The sequence below is a fragment of the Pieris brassicae genome, chromosome 4, assembly GCF_905147105.1.
Source record: "Pieris brassicae chromosome 4, ilPieBrab1.1, whole genome shotgun sequence".
Taxonomy (NCBI): Eukaryota; Metazoa; Arthropoda; class Insecta; order Lepidoptera; family Pieridae; genus Pieris; species Pieris brassicae.
Genome location: NC_059668.1, coordinates 1,873,146 through 1,892,590, shown reverse-complemented (window position 1 = coordinate 1,892,590; position 19,445 = coordinate 1,873,146). Strand labels below are relative to the sequence as shown.

General features: G+C 30.0%; 1 protein-coding gene and 1 long non-coding RNA gene across 7 annotated transcripts in view; one reads left to right on the top strand and one right to left on the bottom strand.

Annotated features, from left to right (window-relative positions):
- LOC123708877 (modifier of mdg4-like) overlaps positions 1-14,583 on the top strand; it is a 303,503-nt gene extending 288,920 nt beyond the window's left edge. The window contains exons 5-9 of one of the 5 annotated variants that reach the window (XM_045659821.1): positions 11,900-12,060; positions 12,401-12,611; positions 12,864-13,100; positions 13,668-13,838; positions 14,288-14,583. In XM_045659821.1, coding sequence (XP_045515777.1) covers positions 11,900-12,060; positions 12,401-12,611; positions 12,864-13,100; positions 13,668-13,838; positions 14,288-14,484 — 977 coding nt within the window. In that variant the 3' untranslated portion in view covers positions 14,485-14,583. Of the gene's footprint in view, positions 1-1,986; positions 2,336-3,458; positions 3,738-4,048; positions 4,328-4,448; positions 5,076-11,326; positions 11,566-11,899; positions 12,061-12,400; positions 12,612-12,863; positions 13,101-13,667; positions 13,839-14,287 lie in introns of those variants that run through there. The other 4 variants (XM_045659822.1, XM_045659846.1, XM_045659835.1 and 1 more) reach the window with 4 other exon arrangements.
- On the bottom strand, positions 5,798-6,990 carry LOC123708882. Of its 2 annotated transcripts, none has more exons than XR_006753665.1 (2): positions 6,773-6,990; positions 5,798-6,009 (listed from the first exon to the last, which is right to left on the bottom strand). It is a non-coding gene; the product is annotated as an uncharacterized LOC123708882 (long non-coding RNA). The 2 variants fall into 2 exon arrangements; XR_006753666.1 differs by lacking the exon at positions 6,773-6,990 and adding an exon at positions 6,529-6,644.
- Positions 14,584-19,445: the final 4,862 nt, after the last annotated feature.

Here is a 19,445-nt window from a genome sequence, read left to right as displayed (position 1 = left end):
ACGAAATAAAAAAAACTGAAAAAAATAATATAGTAATGTAATGCAATCTGAGGCCAAGACTGAGAGATCAAGAGCTTAATAGATTTGTAGAGAAATTTATCAGAAAAATACTAGGTGAAGACAATCATTTGTTTTCATTTCACACTTATCTTTGTTTTTGCTTTAACTAGTATTTGTAACGCCAAATGGACTATTAAACTGTTTTTAAATATGGTAAAGTAACAATGATTAAAAACAATATGTAGTGTATTGTTTTTTTATCATTGTTACCCTGATTTATACTAAATTTGTATGTAAAATGATTAAAGTAGTTAAAATTTAAAAAGTTATTTGTTACCTTAAGGGTGTCTCAAAGTTACTCAAAGACAGAACTGCACAACTTTTTGTCCATCTTTTAGGTAATGCAATTATCTATATCTGAGTTAATCTGCATGTTGTGTCACTTAACTTTCTTCAGTAAAGTTTAATATTAGTTATTACTTTTATTGGTAAATGGTATCAAACATATACTAGCACTAACAAATATTATTTTTACAAGCCCAACAATATTTTTAATTATCCTGTTTTAGATCTAAAATATAATACATATTAGATAAATGTTTATTGTACAGCTTTATGTACATTTGATATGCATTGCTGCAGTTTATCTTTTTGTTGTAATTTCAGGAGTGCAATATATTACATCTGTAAGAGGAAAGCAGCTATTATACTTCGAGAATTTCTCCTATTCCATGAATTACAGGTCAAAATCGACAGTATCATGGTTGTGCTCCTCAAGAAACTCTAAAAAATGTCCGGGAAGTTTGATTCTGACACATAGGGGAGATGTCATCTCATATAATTCTACTCACACTCATAAAGCACCAATTGTATATAAGAATAAGCAGGGTAAATTTGTTAAAATGCGTATACCTTAAGAGTTGCTGATGTGCTTTATAGTAACTAATTAAGTTCTTTATTCAATATACAACTGACTTATAAGCCAAGCAATTTACTACTACTTTGGCTTTATATTTAATTGTAATTTAAAATATTTATTGTGTCAATAAATTATTTGATAAGATAATGAATATATGAATTATATAAACTCTACATGTATAGTATCCATGATTCATTTTTGGTGATTTAAGTGTTTATGTTATCAAAAATGAATTAATGAAATATAGTTTTTTTATTATAATTTTCTATATACACTAAACAGATAATTACAAGTGTAAAACCTTACAGCTTACCTAATACCATCGAAAAAAGGGAAGGTGAAAATCGTTTACAACAACTATGCATATAATTTAGGCTACTCATCAAAACATATCGCAAAGTGGTACTGCTCATCAAGAATCTCACAAGAATGTAAAGCCAATATAAAAACTGATAGAAGAAATCAAGTTTTGCAAACTGTTGGAAGTCATACGCACGAAAGCAACATTTTACGAAACACAATCCCACAAATGTTTCCATTCCACCTCTTGGATACTCGCCCAATGTAATTTAAAAAAAATGTTTAGAAACCTAATATACGACTTTGGTACTTTATCGTTTAGTTCTATGATTTAGACAAGTAAGCAGAGAAAATAATTTAAATTTAGAAGCTAAGTAATCATAATTAACTAGATATGTACAGGCCTTATTCACAAACTTTAATCTGAATAGTAATAGTTGGTTCACTTTATTTTCAAAGTAACACGTTAGAAAAAACTTTTTTTAGGTTAGGAAGAAGATCGTTTTAGTTTAAAACGGAGTCGTGGTCACATCAGTGCACCTTTTACACTAAAAACCAATTGAGATTTTGTTACAATTGCACCGTTATCGACGGACCTTTAATATTATATCTAGGCTAGCTAAGTTTAATTATTGAACTATTTATTTTTAGTAATAAATTATTGTACATAATCTATTAAGAATTTTTCACTTATAGAATATATAATACCTTTTTGCTGCGAATATGAATATCGTATTCATTCTAAATATATAATATTATTTTTTCAGGTCCCGTACTTATCAAGTCTGCGAAAAAGAAATATGCACTTCTCTATAAATCGTATACTTTCACCCGTTGCACAAAATCCAAAAAGGGGGTAGTTTGGAAATGTTCCTCAAATAAAACTGACAATTGTAAATGTGTGCTCACGACCGACCCAAACTTAGCTATTGTACAAACGAAGGGGGAACATAATCATAAGAAATCCGAAGTGGCTCCAAAGCCTAAACATGTGTATTTTGGTTTTAATGATGTTAATGAGTAAAACGACGTAGTTAAGGAGAAAACGCTAAAAGGCAGTGGGCTGTTACAAAATTCTTAAAACATAGATATAAAGATTGATTAGGTATATTTAAGTGTTCCATGAATTGCGGGTTTACTAACTATATTTAGTATGTTATACGTTTCATTATTTTACAAAGAAATATTTACATATATATTTTCATTATTATATAAAAAAAAATATTCATACAATTTAGTTATATGAATATTTTTTCTCATATAGAAACGTAGTTTTCATAGTATTGAATAAGTCCTTAAAGTCTTATTAGTCGTAAGTAATTTTTGCAGTAAGAGTGGTGACTGCCATCGACGGAGCTACCCTTCTCATGCTTAACGGTTACTCCTTTACTAACCCATCTCCCGTACCCGGAGGCGAACGTTGGTACTGCTCAGGCAGGATACCTTGGAAGTGCTCTGTGTGTTTGCATGTCAACGATGACTATGAATTTGTGTGTATATCACGTGAACATTGTCACGATCCACCTGTTTATGAGATCACCCCGAATGGATTGTACGCCATGGCGGCACCTTAAACCGCATCAAAATTAATTAGAGCCACTTAACAGAGATTTAAATTCATGGTAGAGTCTAAATATTGTATAGACGTACGGAAATCCTGTTTTTTTTTCAAGTGGAAGCAATACTATTCTTGACCAATGGCGTTACGGGAATGTAACTATTTAAATAACTATTATTTTTCTTAGATCGTAAGAGATTCACAACGATAAATGTATTTATAATATATTTATTAGATTCCATCAGTTTATTGATCAATGTTATTTGTTGAATTATGCTCAGAAGTTTTGATTTTTATCAGCAAAATTTCAAATTAATAAGCAAAGTTTGCTACACAAAATGTATAATGTACAAATATTTTGAAGATTTTTACACGTGGCTATTAGTTGAATATTTTATTAAGTTTAGGACTAGATTTTTATCAATCATATTGTATAAGTCTTATATATTAAATGTGATTCAAATTTGTATTGTTTATTTTTTTGCATTTTAGATTTTACTAATATTTTCGATTGGTCTATTAAATGTTTAATATATTTACTACCACTGACTGAGAAAGCTTACTAAATATAATAATTTTAAAAAGACAAGGTTTTCGGTAAAAAAAAATTAAAACGCCTTTAGTTAATGATTCATTTTAATAATCGAATAATAAACACTAACATGTATTTTTTTTTTTCAGTTATTGTTGTAACGATGTCCAGCGGTAACAAGGTACTCATAATAAATGGGCATACATTCAGGAGAGAAGTCAGTGTGAATGGTGCTACAAGCAGGTGGTGCTGTAACGAGCCCAACGATAAAAAATGCGACGTATACGCACATATTAATGAAAAATTTGAATTAGTGTGCTTAATAAATGCGCATAATCACGAGCCAACTTTGTGTCGTATGTTTCATGATAGAATAATATAAATTAAACTTACGTCAATTGCACAATCTGAGTTATTTTCTAAATATATTCTGGAAATCAGTTAATTTTGAGGATTATATTTATAAGTTTTGCCCAAACATTTTTAGAATAATAATTCGCCGAGAGCGACATATTTTAAACTAGTATTAGGTTTCATTTCGCGAAAATATTTTGTTATTTATAGTAATTAGGTTTAAAACTTGAAAAGAACGTATTAAGTTTAACTATTGTTCAAGCAACTTGTGGTATTTTAAGTACATTTTTAAAATAAAGTTTAATTTTTACACGATGTTTTATTTCCAACCATTTTTCAGTATTTTGCATCGATATTAGTGGGTAACATTTAGTTATATTTGCAGAAGAAAGGTGTTATGATTCAGCCCCAGAATACTTAGAGGATGATCATGATGTAATCCTGTTCATGGAATCGCAAAGCGGGAGGACAATTATGCAATATGATGAATACCACTATCGCAAAGCTTCTGAAAGTCGCTATGGCGAAAGATGGATTTGTGCATCAACTAAAAAATGTGCCGCATATGTTACTCTTAATGACAGTAATGAAATCTTAACCAACTCTGTTTGTCATGATCATCCTCCAACCAGGCAAGAACTGAAACACGAAACAGATGATTCCGGTAAGCTTTTATATTTTTATTAAATTTTGTTGTTCACATTGTTTATATCTAGATGACAATATTTGATCTAATCTTAGTAGTGTATTGTAAGTAAATCTTTATAAAAAAGTAATATTTTCAGATACAGCTGTTGTTATAACATCCAGAAAGGGAAAAGAAATGCTGTTGTTCCGTAATTATACCTACCGGAGACAATATGTAAAAGGAAATAAGTCACGGTGGGTATGCTCAACTCTTAAAAACTGTCGTGCAGCAGTCTTCACAGATTCCAATAATGTTATAGTTTCAATACAAGACAAGCACGAGCACGATCCTCCTAAATATTATCTGAACCCGAATCATGTATTAGAGGCTTTGCGGGAACCACTAGTGTTTGAGTCTGATTAAGATTTTTTATTTCTACGGTACCTTTAGGGCAAGTACACATAAAAACTCTTTGATTCTACAAATAATTCCTGTAGATTAATTGGTAATATTTTTCCTAAGATTTACTTAATAATTTATTGAACACACTTGGTACTGATGGTTAAACCCAATTATTATTCTAAACCATTTTTAACTGACACATTAAAGTGTAACTACTTATATTTATTTATGCAGTAAATTTAGAGACACAGTTTTCATTTTTTGAAGTTGTAATAAAGAATATACCAAAATAAAAATATTTATTAATTAAAAGCAAAATAAACTTATACTAATGTATAATCTAATGATTTTTGACAGTTAATAACATTTATCTTGTCTATCATTTGTATTTATTCTTATTTTAATCCTTAACTATCATCCTTAGGTATTAAGATATAAAATAAGCAAACTTAGAATGGTGAAGCCATAAGCCTTAACAGTTTGCCATAAAAATACAGTCATTGTAACTATAAAAATATTCTATTACATACAGTCTTAAAAATATTTAAAGTAATGCATTGTAACAACTTTGTCACAAAAAGAGGTAGTTCATTATAAAATCAGCCTTTTTTTCAGTCATTTATGTTCCTTCAGGTACATATTTAAAATAAAGACAACAATATAGTAGCAAATGCTTCAGTCAAATACAGTTAATTAATGGCAAAAGCCTACATACAAAAAAAACCTTAACTTACACAACCTTAAATGATCCATCCTTACGGCGATAAAATCCTGGTGGAGGATGATTGTGATTATTACGAACTTTATCTACAAGTGTTGATTCATGACAAATTATAGATATAACATCCACAAGGCAACCGGTCTTCGTCCTTGATGTGCAGTACCACTGCTTCTTACCATAGGCCAGTCTATTTTTTAGTCTGAAGGCAAATCCATTATGTACTAAAAGCATACTTCCTTTTCTTGTTGATATAAAATTTGCTTCTGTAATGAGAGAGTAGTTTTAATTGTATGAGGCAATGAAGTAAATAAATATTTGACAAGAATATCACCCTCTGTAAGTCCCACCTAATTAACTATACGTGAAAAATATTATATAACAAAGCTTTTTAAATTCATTTATTATTGTTCCAAAGTAAACTTAGATATATTTGTTCAACATTAAATGTAACTAGTTGTTAATTGATTTGATCTTGAAACATTACAATCAGGCATCAACAAAAGCCTCAAACACATTCAGGGCAGGTTCCAATACACGGTAGAGCACAAAGAACTTCTTCCAAGTGTTGTGATGTTGAGTATGCCGAGACAGGAATCTGCAAATACCCCACATTTTCCTATTTAAACTGAGTTGATATTTGATATTTCATTAATTATTAAAGAAATATTCCCACATAATTTCTTTTATTTCTTTGATATGCATAATATTAATCAATTAATTATAAATACTTTTGAAATATATTAATATTTACATAGATAGTATTATTTCTGGATGTAAATTGATCAGGGTAAATAATGCAAAATTATTCATTAACAGAACTAGACTATGGATATGATGTTCAGTTAATTGTGGCTCCTGAAGAGAGTGATGAAGAAGAATCACATTTGAAAGACAACTTCACTATTGAAGAAACTAATGGCATAGAAAGTCTACAAGTTGATGAAAAGTTTTCTACCTATAAACTTTTAGAAAAGCGACTTAATAGTTATCAAAAGTATTCACAATATATTTTCTATAAAAGAGATTGTGTAACCCTAGAAAACTTCAGAAAATATGGTGTTAAAAGATACATCAATCCAAAGCTAAAATATTTTTCAATCAAATATTGGTGTACCTTTGGAGGCAAAAATAAGAAACTTCATGATCAAGGAAAGGGTGGGCTACAAATGTCTCACAAAAACTGCCAAGCCTTCATTAGAGTTAAGGTAACCGAAGATGGCAACAGTTTAGTTATTTCTTCTTTAAATTTGAATCACAATCACCCAGAAATAGTTGATATGAATGACACAATTCCTAAAGGTATTCCTAAAGTAATTTAAGTAAGTAAATTCAAATAGTAGTTATATTATTGTTAATACCATAGTAGTTTAAGAAGATATTTTGATTCACTTAGGATTCCTACTGTGTTTTGTATAGACACAACTATAATCTTTTAAAACGTTTTATATATTTATATTTTATGTAAGATTGATTTATTGTATACAATTTTTTTTAAATAAACTAAAAACGCACAAATAGCATTGTTTACATCACGTTTACAGATAAACATTTATATACGTAACAAAGTAATATACTACAATAGTGAATAGACGTACTAACTACCAACCTTCACAAGTACAAATAACAATTGACAATTCACGCGAATATAACTTGTTTAATAACATTACTTACATTACCAGGCCAAAAAATAACGTTATTGTCGGCTTCAAGTATAATGATCACTTCATTTAAATCAGTACATCAAAAGGTTCAGATTTTATGTCACAAGTAATGTTATAACTTCTTAATAAAAATGTTTTCAGTATGTCACATATTGTTGTCGTTTCATAAAAAACTAGTTCAATAGAACCTTGCTTTAGCGTTCGAAAGTCGAAACTAGCAATATTCAAGGGTCCACAGATTAAGTACTCCACAGTAACATCCAATATCGAATTAATTTAATGAATAAATGTTTCATTCTATAATCGGGAGCCAAATAGACAGTATACAATGTACTCTAGATTATTGAATGAAAAGGCAAAAATGGAATAAATAACCGATCTATCTAAGTAGTAGATCACAGAAACTCGGTGTTATGAAGCGGGCGATTGCAGAATAATTCTTGAACAATTAATTAAGTCATAATACAAAAATAATTGTAATAGTTTATGTAGAAATTGTCATCCACCTGTGGATAGACAGCCAGGGAATGTCGAAAGTTGGCGATAGAATACTAGTCTAATAAGTCTTCATTCATCTGTGGATAGAGTTTAGGAAGTACTATTTCTAATTTGACAATTACGATTTACGCTGTATTAACTACAAACTACCTCGCTCGCTTTTAACTTTTTTACATTTATTAGCTAATCGGCAAATAATAAATGTTAATTTATAACTATGCGAAGCAGTGTTTGTGTGTGAACGTGTTATTCAATTTTATTGCTCTAGATAAGTTAATTTATGCTGAAGAATATAGTGAATAGTGTACTTAGGATTTTTGAGAATTCTAATATTATGAATTTAGGTTTAGAGAATTCGTATAGTTCCAACTTTTTAGCCATTGTAAACTTAAGAAATAAATATCTAAGTTACTACCTGATAGAATAATATTATATTTGTTTAATTTTGCTAACCCAAACTTTGTTATGTATGAATTAAGTCTGTTTAGTCAAATATAGGCTTTTTTGTATTTTTTTTGGATTCTTGAAGTTAATAAAGGATATTAAAATATTTTTGTTTTATTTATTAAGGTCTGTATTTTTTTATATTGTTTATTTCATCAATTTATAATATTGTTTTTTTTGTTCCAGGTATATTTATAAATACAAGAGGAAATTCAAAATTGTTTATGTATCAGAATCATACATTCCGTTTTATGTACAAAAAGGCATATGGAAGTCAGCTGTGGTACTGTTGGTACTTTTTTAGTAGATGCTGCCCTGCAAAGCTACGGATAAATAATTCTGGAAAGGTGATACAAGTTATTGGACGGCATAATCATGATCCACCAACAAGTTGGATGACACCTGATGGAAAGTCTTATAGACTTCCCACATCAGAAAATAATTTCAAAACAAAGTAGGTAAATGTTTTTACATGTACATATATATTGTATTTTTGAGATTTGTTAGTATTCTACTTAGATTTGCTAGGTGCTTATTTAAATCAAATTTTGTTATAAAATGTTGAAAAACTTAAAACCTTTTATTATCTATAAATTTAAGTTATAAGTATTATTTTTTTCTTATATATACATATATTTATTTACATATTTTCTTATATATTGATATCAATATTGGTCCATGTCATGGTTTTGGCAAACCAATTTACGTTATTGTGAAGTTCCCACATTTTTAGCTAGAGTTGTTATATATGCTGAAGTTTATTTTAAAGCCTTGCAGTGAGTCAAAGAGTAGGTTTTACTCTCAACAACTATATGATATTAAGATATTATATGCCATAACCAATATAAAATATTCATTTTATATGTTGGATATTAAAGATTTGCCTTGTAATGATGAAAAATCCAATGTGCCTTGTGACCCACATGTATTAATAAAATCTCATACCAAAAAAGGAGAAAGAATATTAGTTCCAGTGAATCTAATTTGATCTCCAATGCATTTCCATATTTTTAATGTTTATGGATGTTAGTAAGAAATTGCATCTAAAATAAAATTAAGTGCTTTAATTATAGGAAATTTCTGTGTTCAAAATGTATATAACAGAATAATATTATATATAATTAATTATATGTATAACTGCCGTTCTCAGAGTATATTTTATTTTAAACACCAAAGGTTGCATTATGGCAACTATGTTTATCTTTATCATATTGTAAAAGATCTTATAACCTCCACCGTCAATCCCTCGGGGCGATGCACCGTAGATAGTACGATACGTAGATAAACCGATTTAGTACTAAGTGAAATATTTTATGACACAAATATAGTTCCTACTACTAATTCAGTTGTAACCAATGCGCCTAAACATTTGTTCCAAAGAATTGAAGATATATGTTACTTATTGTAAAATAATATATTCTTGGTATTTAATTGACTTTTTCTTATTACCCTAAATTATGCAAATATCACGTAGTAATTTATGTTTCGATGGAAATTAAACCCTAGACATCCGAGTTTATACAAGATACAAAACTGTGGTTGACTTATACACCGGCTCACAACACAAACAAGTATTGATTGAATAGAGTTTATGTTAGGTAATTAGTTATTTTTAGATTCTAAGAATAGGAAATTAATCGGAGAGTGCTCCAGTTTGAAGGTTGCGAGATACACAAATGAGGCCAGTAAGACAACCTTGAAATTTGTTTATAAACTGCGATTTGGCTATATTGCTATACGGAACGGGGCGATGCTTAACGAACCTTAAGAAACCTGAATAATTAATTATAACAATTTCTGCAAGGAAAGATGTTTGTGGAATTTTAATGTGTTTTCAATGATTTATCAAATATTTGAAATGCGTAACTGTTGACCATTCTTATCTGTTGCGTGAAATCGTTCGATTCATATCTGATGCTCTTAAAAAAACGTCACAGCGATACTGGGGTATAAAGTCCAACTTGGTTTAGATATAAGAAATTATATGAATAATTTTTGTACTTGCAATCCGACGATATGCCAGGCGACTCTCAAGAAACTTCAAAATAGCAATATGTTTTATTAAATCTTTTTATTTAAAACTTTGAGCTGTGTTGACCTAGTGGCTATGGCGTGCGGCTCATCACAGATTGTAAGTTCGAACCCCCGACGGTGCACGAATGGATTTGCTATCTAACTCGCTCGTACGGTGAATAAAAACACCGCAACCGGCATGTCTTAAATAAAAAATGAGTCAGGCAGAAGGCTCATCAATATATGACTGAAAAATGAAGCCAAGACCCGTATTGTAGCGCCACAGGGTAATTATTTTTATTTTAAAATTTGTAGAAACCCTACAGCACAGTCTGAAGGTTATTTCTTGGCTAATAGATTTCGAAAGAGACTGGATGGACGTGGATGTCGCAGCCCAAAGATTGCATCTCGCAATAATGCTTGGCAGTCGTATGTGAGCTTTAACAATTTTCAGAACCATCGTCACCGTAAATAATGCAGGTGGAATCCATTTATTATTACAAACTACAAACAAACTAGTTAACTAAGTTACGTTAGACTACCAAATAGTACGCATGGAAATGTTATTTTTTGTTAAAATCCATGTGAACTAACTAAAACACATTCCTGTAATATTAGTATTCGCTAATATAAAATAAATAAATTAGAGTCATTTAATACATGTACCGCCATCTAGTGACGAGTAGTGAAGATAAAATAGTATTAATGACACGATAAAACAAGTCATAAGTATAGCTCACGCGAAAGTAAAAAAAAAACCATTTATACAGATTTTTTTTTTGTCAATGTAAAGAAAAATTTATCCATTCTGTTGATACTTTAATAACTTTTAATTACAGCAACGATTGCAAACATAATTTAGTTCTATATTTTGTTTTAAACATAAAAAGTAAATTCCAATAATTTTGCGTACTCAAAATATAGCGAAACCGAAAAGTATTGTATAAATTCTCGCATTTGGAATTCGCCCATTTTACACGGATAATGTTAACTGCGTATTTTTTCTTTACATAGCAACATACTTTCATAGATAACCTAAACTTGACAGCTGTCGATGACAGTCCAATAAATATATTAAAATTGACGAGTCAATGAAATGTGTTTTGAATTTGATGCGATTTTCATGTTTATTTTGCAATAAGTAAAACTATGTTTGAAATCGTGTACTATCCTATAATATTAGTTGAATTGTTAAGTACTTTTGATATTTAAATCGCCTCAGTAATATAACTTAATCTAATAGTTTTTTGATAAAGTTAGTTTTCTTTTAAGTCTTTCCAAATGTTTAAATTTCAGCAGATGATTTGGTTCAGTGTGTTCCAACGAAAAAAGGTCACCACATAATGTTTCAAGGATATACTTATACATTTAAGAGTAAACTACAATGTGGGGCTGAGCAATGGTGTTGTTCTTATAGGCAGAAGACTGGTTGTATATCAATAATAAACATGCAAACATATGGAGTTGAGGTCGTGAGGGATTTCCATAACCATAAGAAGCCTATGTTTACGGATTAGATGTAGATTTTATGTAATATGAGTAATACATAAATTTTTCCTCAATAATTGTGGTTTTATTGACAAATTTTTGCTTAATAAAATACATAGTTTGTTTAAAGTCTGGTAAATTATCGAATTGTAAATGTAATTAATATTGTATTTATATGTAGATTAGGTTATTTATAGATTTATAATGGTGTAAAAAAAAACTAGTCAAGTATGTTTAAATAAACTATTTTGTAAAAAATTGTTTTATTTTGTATTTATTAATATAACAAAGTGTTGTAGTGAAGTGAGTTTAACAATATAGTGTATTTGGAAGTAAAAGTGTTATAGAATTTGATTCTTAAGTATTGTATTTTCTTTACAGAGGAGAAACTGCCAGTCTGGATACCAATATATTTTCTCTCCCTAGATGAAACTAAACATCGATGTAATATTTGTGATACCGAAGTAGCTGTTACTGAAAAGAAGTTTGAATTACTCACACACCTTAAAGAAAATCATCACGAAATTATAGAGCTTCATAAGGTAATTTTTATGTTTAAATAAGTCTTCTTCGTCGTAATCTATTAATATATTAAATTAAGTTTATCCAAAGATTACCCCCAAGGGACATGTTTATGTTTCTGTTGTTTTGTTTTGTTAGTTTTATGAATAAGGAAATGATTAACCTTATAACCAAACAAGGAGTTTGCAAAAAAAAAAAAAATATTTTCGAAATAACTTTACTTTAGCTGCTTTAATGTGTTTTCCATCAAATGTAATCTATTTATATAACAACTCTCTGCCACACCACAACAATTAATATATGATGAATTAAACTGGTTAATTTTACTACTACTCAAATTTTCTGTTGTGTGTTTTCTAGGAACATCCTAATACAGATGGCGGGGGTTATCAAATAGAATTTCTACAGTTAAGCGCAAAAGATGATACCATGAAACTAGAGCCAGTTATACTAGGGGAATTATGTGTGCCACCTCATGATTATGCTCTCAAAACTACAGATTTAAATGATGAAAATTTTTATATAGTTACCAATGAGGAAAAAACGGATAATAAAAAGGGGCAAAATTCAGGTAAGATAAAATCGTAATTTAATAGTATTTAGGTTTTGCCAAACAGATCATTTGTTTGCACAATATTATACATTTCAAGTAGGACATACCAATAAATCTTCAATATTTGTCTGGATTGTGGAATCTTTTTGTCATTGGCAAATAGGTACCCATGCATTTGTGTATTTTAACTCAAATTAGAAAAAAATATTTGCATTGAAATTGCAGCAGCAACAAGATAACCAGCAACAAAATAATGTGAAAATTTTTCAGAATACAATAGAAAGCGAAGTTGGGTGTGGAAGTACTTTGTACAAATGACCAAGACAATATATCGTTGTAGTTTATGCAATGTAGTGTTATCAATAAAGGGTAGTAATTCTAATAATATGAACCGGCACATACGGACCCGACATTTTTCTACATACACAAGTGAAATAAGTTGTAAAACTAATAAAGAAATTGAGGCTGAACAGGAAGTTGAGGTTGTGCAACCACCTAAGACTAAAGGTACATCTTATATTTGTTATTTAAAAAATAGTTAAAAAACGCGCGTAAATAGCAAACTATGCTATGTCAATGTGAAATTATCATAACGCCATCTAGTTGACATCTAGGTGATAAATTTAATAATAATCCACTTATTTCTTAAAAAATAAAAACAGTTTATCCTTTCTGTTAAACAAAACAGCTATGTTCCTTATAACACTATATTATTTACATAATTCTATAGTTGATATCGACTTCATGGCAATAAATACAGATAAAACAACTTTCTCTGCAGTTGTGATACTTTTGACATTTAACACCTCTTGTCACCGTGACCACGCACGCTGAAAAGCACGCGAAACGTCGGTAAAAAATTTAAAATGTAGAATTATGTAAATAATTATAAGTTTTAATAATAATACATAGCTTTAATCCGTTCAAAAACTATTTTTCTTAATGTGTAAAAGCTATTTTAACAAAAGACAATCTATATTATTATTGAAGCTTCAGGACCATAGAGCTAGAATCTCCGAATAAAAAAGGCCCTAATCAGATGAAACCACTTTTAGTTTAATATTTGATCTTCAGGTTCACGAATGGACAGTAGAAAGTTACGACGTAGCTGGGTTTGGTCTTTCTTCACACTGGTTTCGCGAACGCGCGCTCGTTGCAAGATTTGTAAGCGAATTATATCCCACGGAGGGAATGCTACAGGGAATATGAACCGTCACCTTAAGATCGTGCATAATAAATTTGCAGGTAATTTTTTTAGGCTGGAATTCTTTTAGTATAAGATCTATTTCTATAAAGATAGGAACGTGGATTTTTTGATACATACTCCATAAAAACGATTTGCCATTTCTTTAACTTCGATTGTGATCTAAAATACAAAGTTTTGTTTTCGCTGCAAAAAATCAATCTTAGTATTTATAATGTATATTAATAATGGTGTCAGTATGTCCATCCTGGACAATGTATGTCGGTTTCATTGAAAATTGTTCAACCTTTCGTTGGGTTTTCGTGCTGTGATTGCAAAATTCCAACATCGGCACAACGAATATTGATTGATTTTGAAATTGAATAAATTGTGGATTTTTTGATTGGTGTTAAATTAGAAGTTACAGAGTATCGACGCTGGTTGCTATACATCACAGGAGTGCCAATTTTTTTTACTTAATACATTCTCTATATTAAAATTCTTGTTTCAGACCAAAGTGATTGGGTATGGAAGGTGTTCGAGGCAGTAGAAGATGTGTATGCGTGTAAAATATGTGATTTTCAATTTATGAAGTATAACGATATGGACCTTACAAAGACGATTTTAGGCCACTTAAAGGATGAACACAATGTTGTATCTGGATCGCAAATTATCACAAGTGATTCTTTTGTCGTTAAGAACAATTAAAGAATTTGTAGTATAGTTAAAACTAATGTTAACATTTACTCTAAACACTTAGTTAAAATACCTTATTAAGATAAATTAAAAAAAAAAACTTCTCGGCGACAGATGGCGGTAACATACATTTTAATATACTAATCAAAGATCGTGGTTCGCACTACTTGGTTTCTGAATCTTACCCATAATGTCAAAGTTATCAACAAGTTATGGTAATTTAAAACTGTAGTACTTTTAATTGAGTCTAAGTTAAGTGTTTAACTGTTATATATATCGGTTGAACGGTTTTAGATAATTCTTTGTTAGTGGTCGTTTTAATTTGAAGTATATATAAAAAAGGTTAAGTTTCTATTAAAAAAATTCAGTTCTATTATATTTTTAAGATGTTCTGTGCGATTGTTTTTGGTATAATAAATGGTGCTTACGAAAGCCTGATACTCATTAGCGGCGATAGTATTTCACTCCTAATGCATACATGAAAAGGTAGTATTTCCGTGAACAATTGACGCCCCAATTGAGCTTTTACAAGGACTTTGAAGTCCCAACGGTGACGTCGTCCTTGTTGTAACGGGAAACAGTTTTGATTGTAATATCTATATTCCGGTATTTTCTTTAAAGCTACTTCATTGCTTTTAAAAGCTTGCAATCATATCCTGTTAAAATTAAGAAATGTTTGAGGCGCTAATAAAGCAATAAAAAATATTATAACAGCTTGGTGGGTAGCATAATAACTTTAATGTAGGTAGGTGTAAAATAAGTATTTTTTTCTATTATATATATATGCAGAGGTTTTAATGTCTAGCAATATTTTATTTATAGAATAAGTTAAGTATTTTATTTAACTAAGTGTATAACGTATACATCACCTTATTGATTAAAAAAAAACTTTCTTCCTTTTCTGTGTCTGTGTACGCTTTGACGAAAAGATTGTCTGAAATACTTTAGTTTTAAGCGGGTAACTTGTATTTAATTTTCATGAATAAGGGAAACGTTTATATCCAAATTATTGTACAATCCACTGCCTTGCTTGGGCTGGAGACAAAATGACTGTTCGACAGTCGGACAGGTCTGAGATTATGTCATTCCCATACAAATTCGTTTAGTATTAGTGGGTTACGACTGTCGATTGTGTTTTGTCTCAACCCCCTGAACCTGTTTTTTTTTAATAATAATTGGTACTTTATCGCTTTATTAAAATTTTTACTTTTTGGTTTAGTATAACTTTAGGACCTGTCAGCCTTGTTGTTATATAATAAATAGAGCTTATTATACAAAACTGTGTGTTTTCAGGTAACTGTTGACATATTTTGTGAATAAAGTGTAATATAAATTTTATTTTATTATTCTGAAACGTACGTATCTTCTGTGCGATGCATTAAACGGTGTAAACTTCTACTAAATGGCTGGACCGTTTTTGATGACTTTTTGTGCATGTTTATGTGGATTAACAATTAGATGATTCTAGTATAGATATTATATAATAAAAATCAAACACTTTTTGACTAGTTATATTCAAAACCACATACCACTTACACATCTAGATATTTTTTGGCAATATTTTGTCACATTACAGGTAACATAACAGCACAACCACTTATATTAGTTATAAATATATGTTGCAGTGAATATGATTCAGACAACAATAAACAAACATTCATAAATATATACACTGGAGACATGTTTCACTCAAAGGAAACTAAAATTATATTGCTACTCCAGGGGTCGAACCGATAAAAATCCATAAATTATTCAGCCAGAATTCAAAGAAAATGTTATCTCAAGTAGTATGAGAGTAATGCAATTCCAAATTTAAATCAACGTAGGTAAAAATATATTGAATTATTTAGCCACATCTAAATTTGGAATTGACTTCCAACAATTTTTAAAATAGGCGAATTTTATTAAAGCAAACATTTCCGAGTCGACATAAAAAGTATAAAAAAAAATACTTTTGGCTTCGATAACTCTCCTGTCATATAAGTCATAGTTCGAACGAAGACTGTCTTATTACTTATTAATACTTCATTTTAACACCAAATTCTTCTACATCTAAACGCTTATTCACGAACGTACCTCGTAAATGAGACAAAAGACGAATCGCTATAGTACGTTTACGAATAAGAGTTACATAATTTATAGATATACAAGTGTATCAGAGGTAGACATGTTACATTTATTGTTATAACACATTAAACATACTTAAAATTTCCACAAATATAATATTATTTGAATAAAATTGTGTGCTGTCCGTATAAAGTTCATTGACGCACAATACTAAGGAATTGTACATCCCGTATGTATGTATTATGTTACATTCCGGTTAGGTAACGAGTGGCATAGGGCAATTCAGTTTTATATATGACTAAATCTCAATAACGCTAATGGCCCATACACATTTATGTTCAACTGCTTACAGACATTTGGGTAATAAAATTCAGTACGAACAATATGTTAAAAATAGGTCACTTATTAGTAACAATACATTTTGTATAGATGCTTGAGCAACGCTTTTGGAAGTAAAACAAACGAATTATAAATTATCGTCGTAAAACTGATACGAATTATACAAATAATTGAAAATTATCAAGGACGTCGCCTCGGTACCTACACCTAGGATGAGAATAGTATGAGCAAGTGAAAAGTTCAACGAAGTCTTGACTGTACTATAAATAAAATATGTAAATATACTAATAAGAGAATATTTAGGAATAAATGTTGATGAATTATTTTAAAAGTATTTGGATGCTTTATGCAGCTCGTACCTGACGACGGCGCCCTTAGTTATAAACCTATAGTTAAAATCTAATACGTTCGTTTCGTAAGCTATAAGTACTCGATAGTAGCAGTAAGTTATTTGTATGAACCGTTAGTATTGCGCGTTACCGCTGTAAGATGTTTCATAAATTTTTTTTTTTTTTTTAAGTACGCGATAAGAAATTTTGTCAGAGGTATAGAACTCGAAAAGTGTTTGCTAAAGAATCGAACCTAGGTCCCTAAAGTAAAACACTTAACGAGACCTTCTATACATATATCCTACATACGTCAGAGACATTATATATATTGCACATTTACGCTCCATATCTAAATTTATGTAAAACATAATATATTATTTTACCCTGTTTGTGATCCTGGATGAAGCTGATATTGATAAGGTTTGAGATAACCACTTTACAGCATACTTTATGCCATTAATAAAATCCGTAACGGTTTAATTAAACTGTTTAAAAGCAAACTTTATGTATAAAAAACGGTTTCCTAAAAAAGATATTATATATTTTTATATATATTTATAAAATAATATATTTTTAGTATAATAGAAAATATAGATTTTTTCGTAGAACCCTACAGCAGCATAACTTAGAAATATGACGCGAGATGGCGCTTATCGCAATAGAATAAAGACGTTAAATTTACAAAAATATTCCAAGTGTGTAAAGAATTTGGTATTATATTTGTTAATGTTACAAATGTTACTTTTAATAACTAAATCTTAGCTTAGATTCAAAAAAGATTGTAAACACAACATCGAGGAGCACTGAATATTGGCCTCAATTGGCTCATAATTCTTTAGCAATCTAGTCTGACCACAACCGCTGTAAAGCTCTTAAAACTCCGAGTCAGAATGTAATAAATATCTGCTAAAAATGCCTGTTTATATTTTCCCACTGAAAAGTCTACCTTAGCATATTTAAAATAATACAGAAATTAATTCTTTGACTGAATTGAATACTCCGAATCTACAATCAATCATAATGGCGCTTATAAAACTGTCGATATACTTTACAATGTACTTAGAAATAAATAATGAACAATATAATAAATAATATGCCTTGATATAATCATGACCCTGTTTATGTAAAATTTCATCACTAACACTTGAGCTGGTATTTACAGAAAAATATAACATTGAAGTATAGATTTCGTTAAATACGCTTTCTATTTATTTACGACTTTGTACTATTTACTTTTTTACTTTGATATTATATATTATATGATACTCTTTTGTTTCGGCCACAGATTATCTCCATAGAGGCCGGTTAGCAGATATAGAGTCTGCAATATTTAATAATTAGATAGAGCATCTATCAATCATAGTAAATTCATAAATAAACCTTTTTTTTACCTTGAAGGTATTTTGGTGCATAACAAAAAAATAATTTAAGCAGTGCTTGGTTTTGGACCACAGTTATGAGTACTCTGGATGTACACGATCCTTCCTCTGTATGTATGCAAAGCAGCTTTGCACCAGGGTCCTCTCGAGCACCGCCACCTCACTTTCCCATTTCTAGCGCATCCATTGAATCGAAATCGGTAACCCCCTACATTAATACCCATTTTTCCTTGCTTACTGAGGCAGTATGATGCGAAGCATTCTATGCCGCTTCCGATGAGGCCAACTGGAAAAAATGTGTGAGTTAGCTGTGGTAATTTGTATAAGATACATATCTAAAGATACCTCCGAACTTTTCTCCCGCATAACATATATAAAATCATGCCTATAAAGACACTTTAACTCAACGTATTCGATGATTACAAAATAAAACAAACTATATAAGGATCATTTAATTTTTGTACAAAATTATTATAATACATCTATATATAATGTGTTTGGACGTAACTTGGCCAGATTGTGCATTAAAAACAACGAAAAACGATAAAAAAATGTATATCTAATGACTGTTCTATATATCAGAGGCAACTAAAGAAAACAAGTAACTAATTTGAAGATAGATAAAAAATTTAAATCAATGGCGCTACAACCTTTTTAAGTCTTGGCCTCAGATTTCTGTATCTGTTTCATCATCATTCGTAAAACTAATAGGCAAGCAGGTGATCAGCCTTCGACTTTTTTGGGTCTAAGGCTAGCCGGTTTCCTCACGATGTTTTCCTTCACCGCTACAAGCTAATGCGCACATAGAAAGAAAATCCATTGGTGCACAGCCGGGATAGAACCTACGACCTCAGGGATG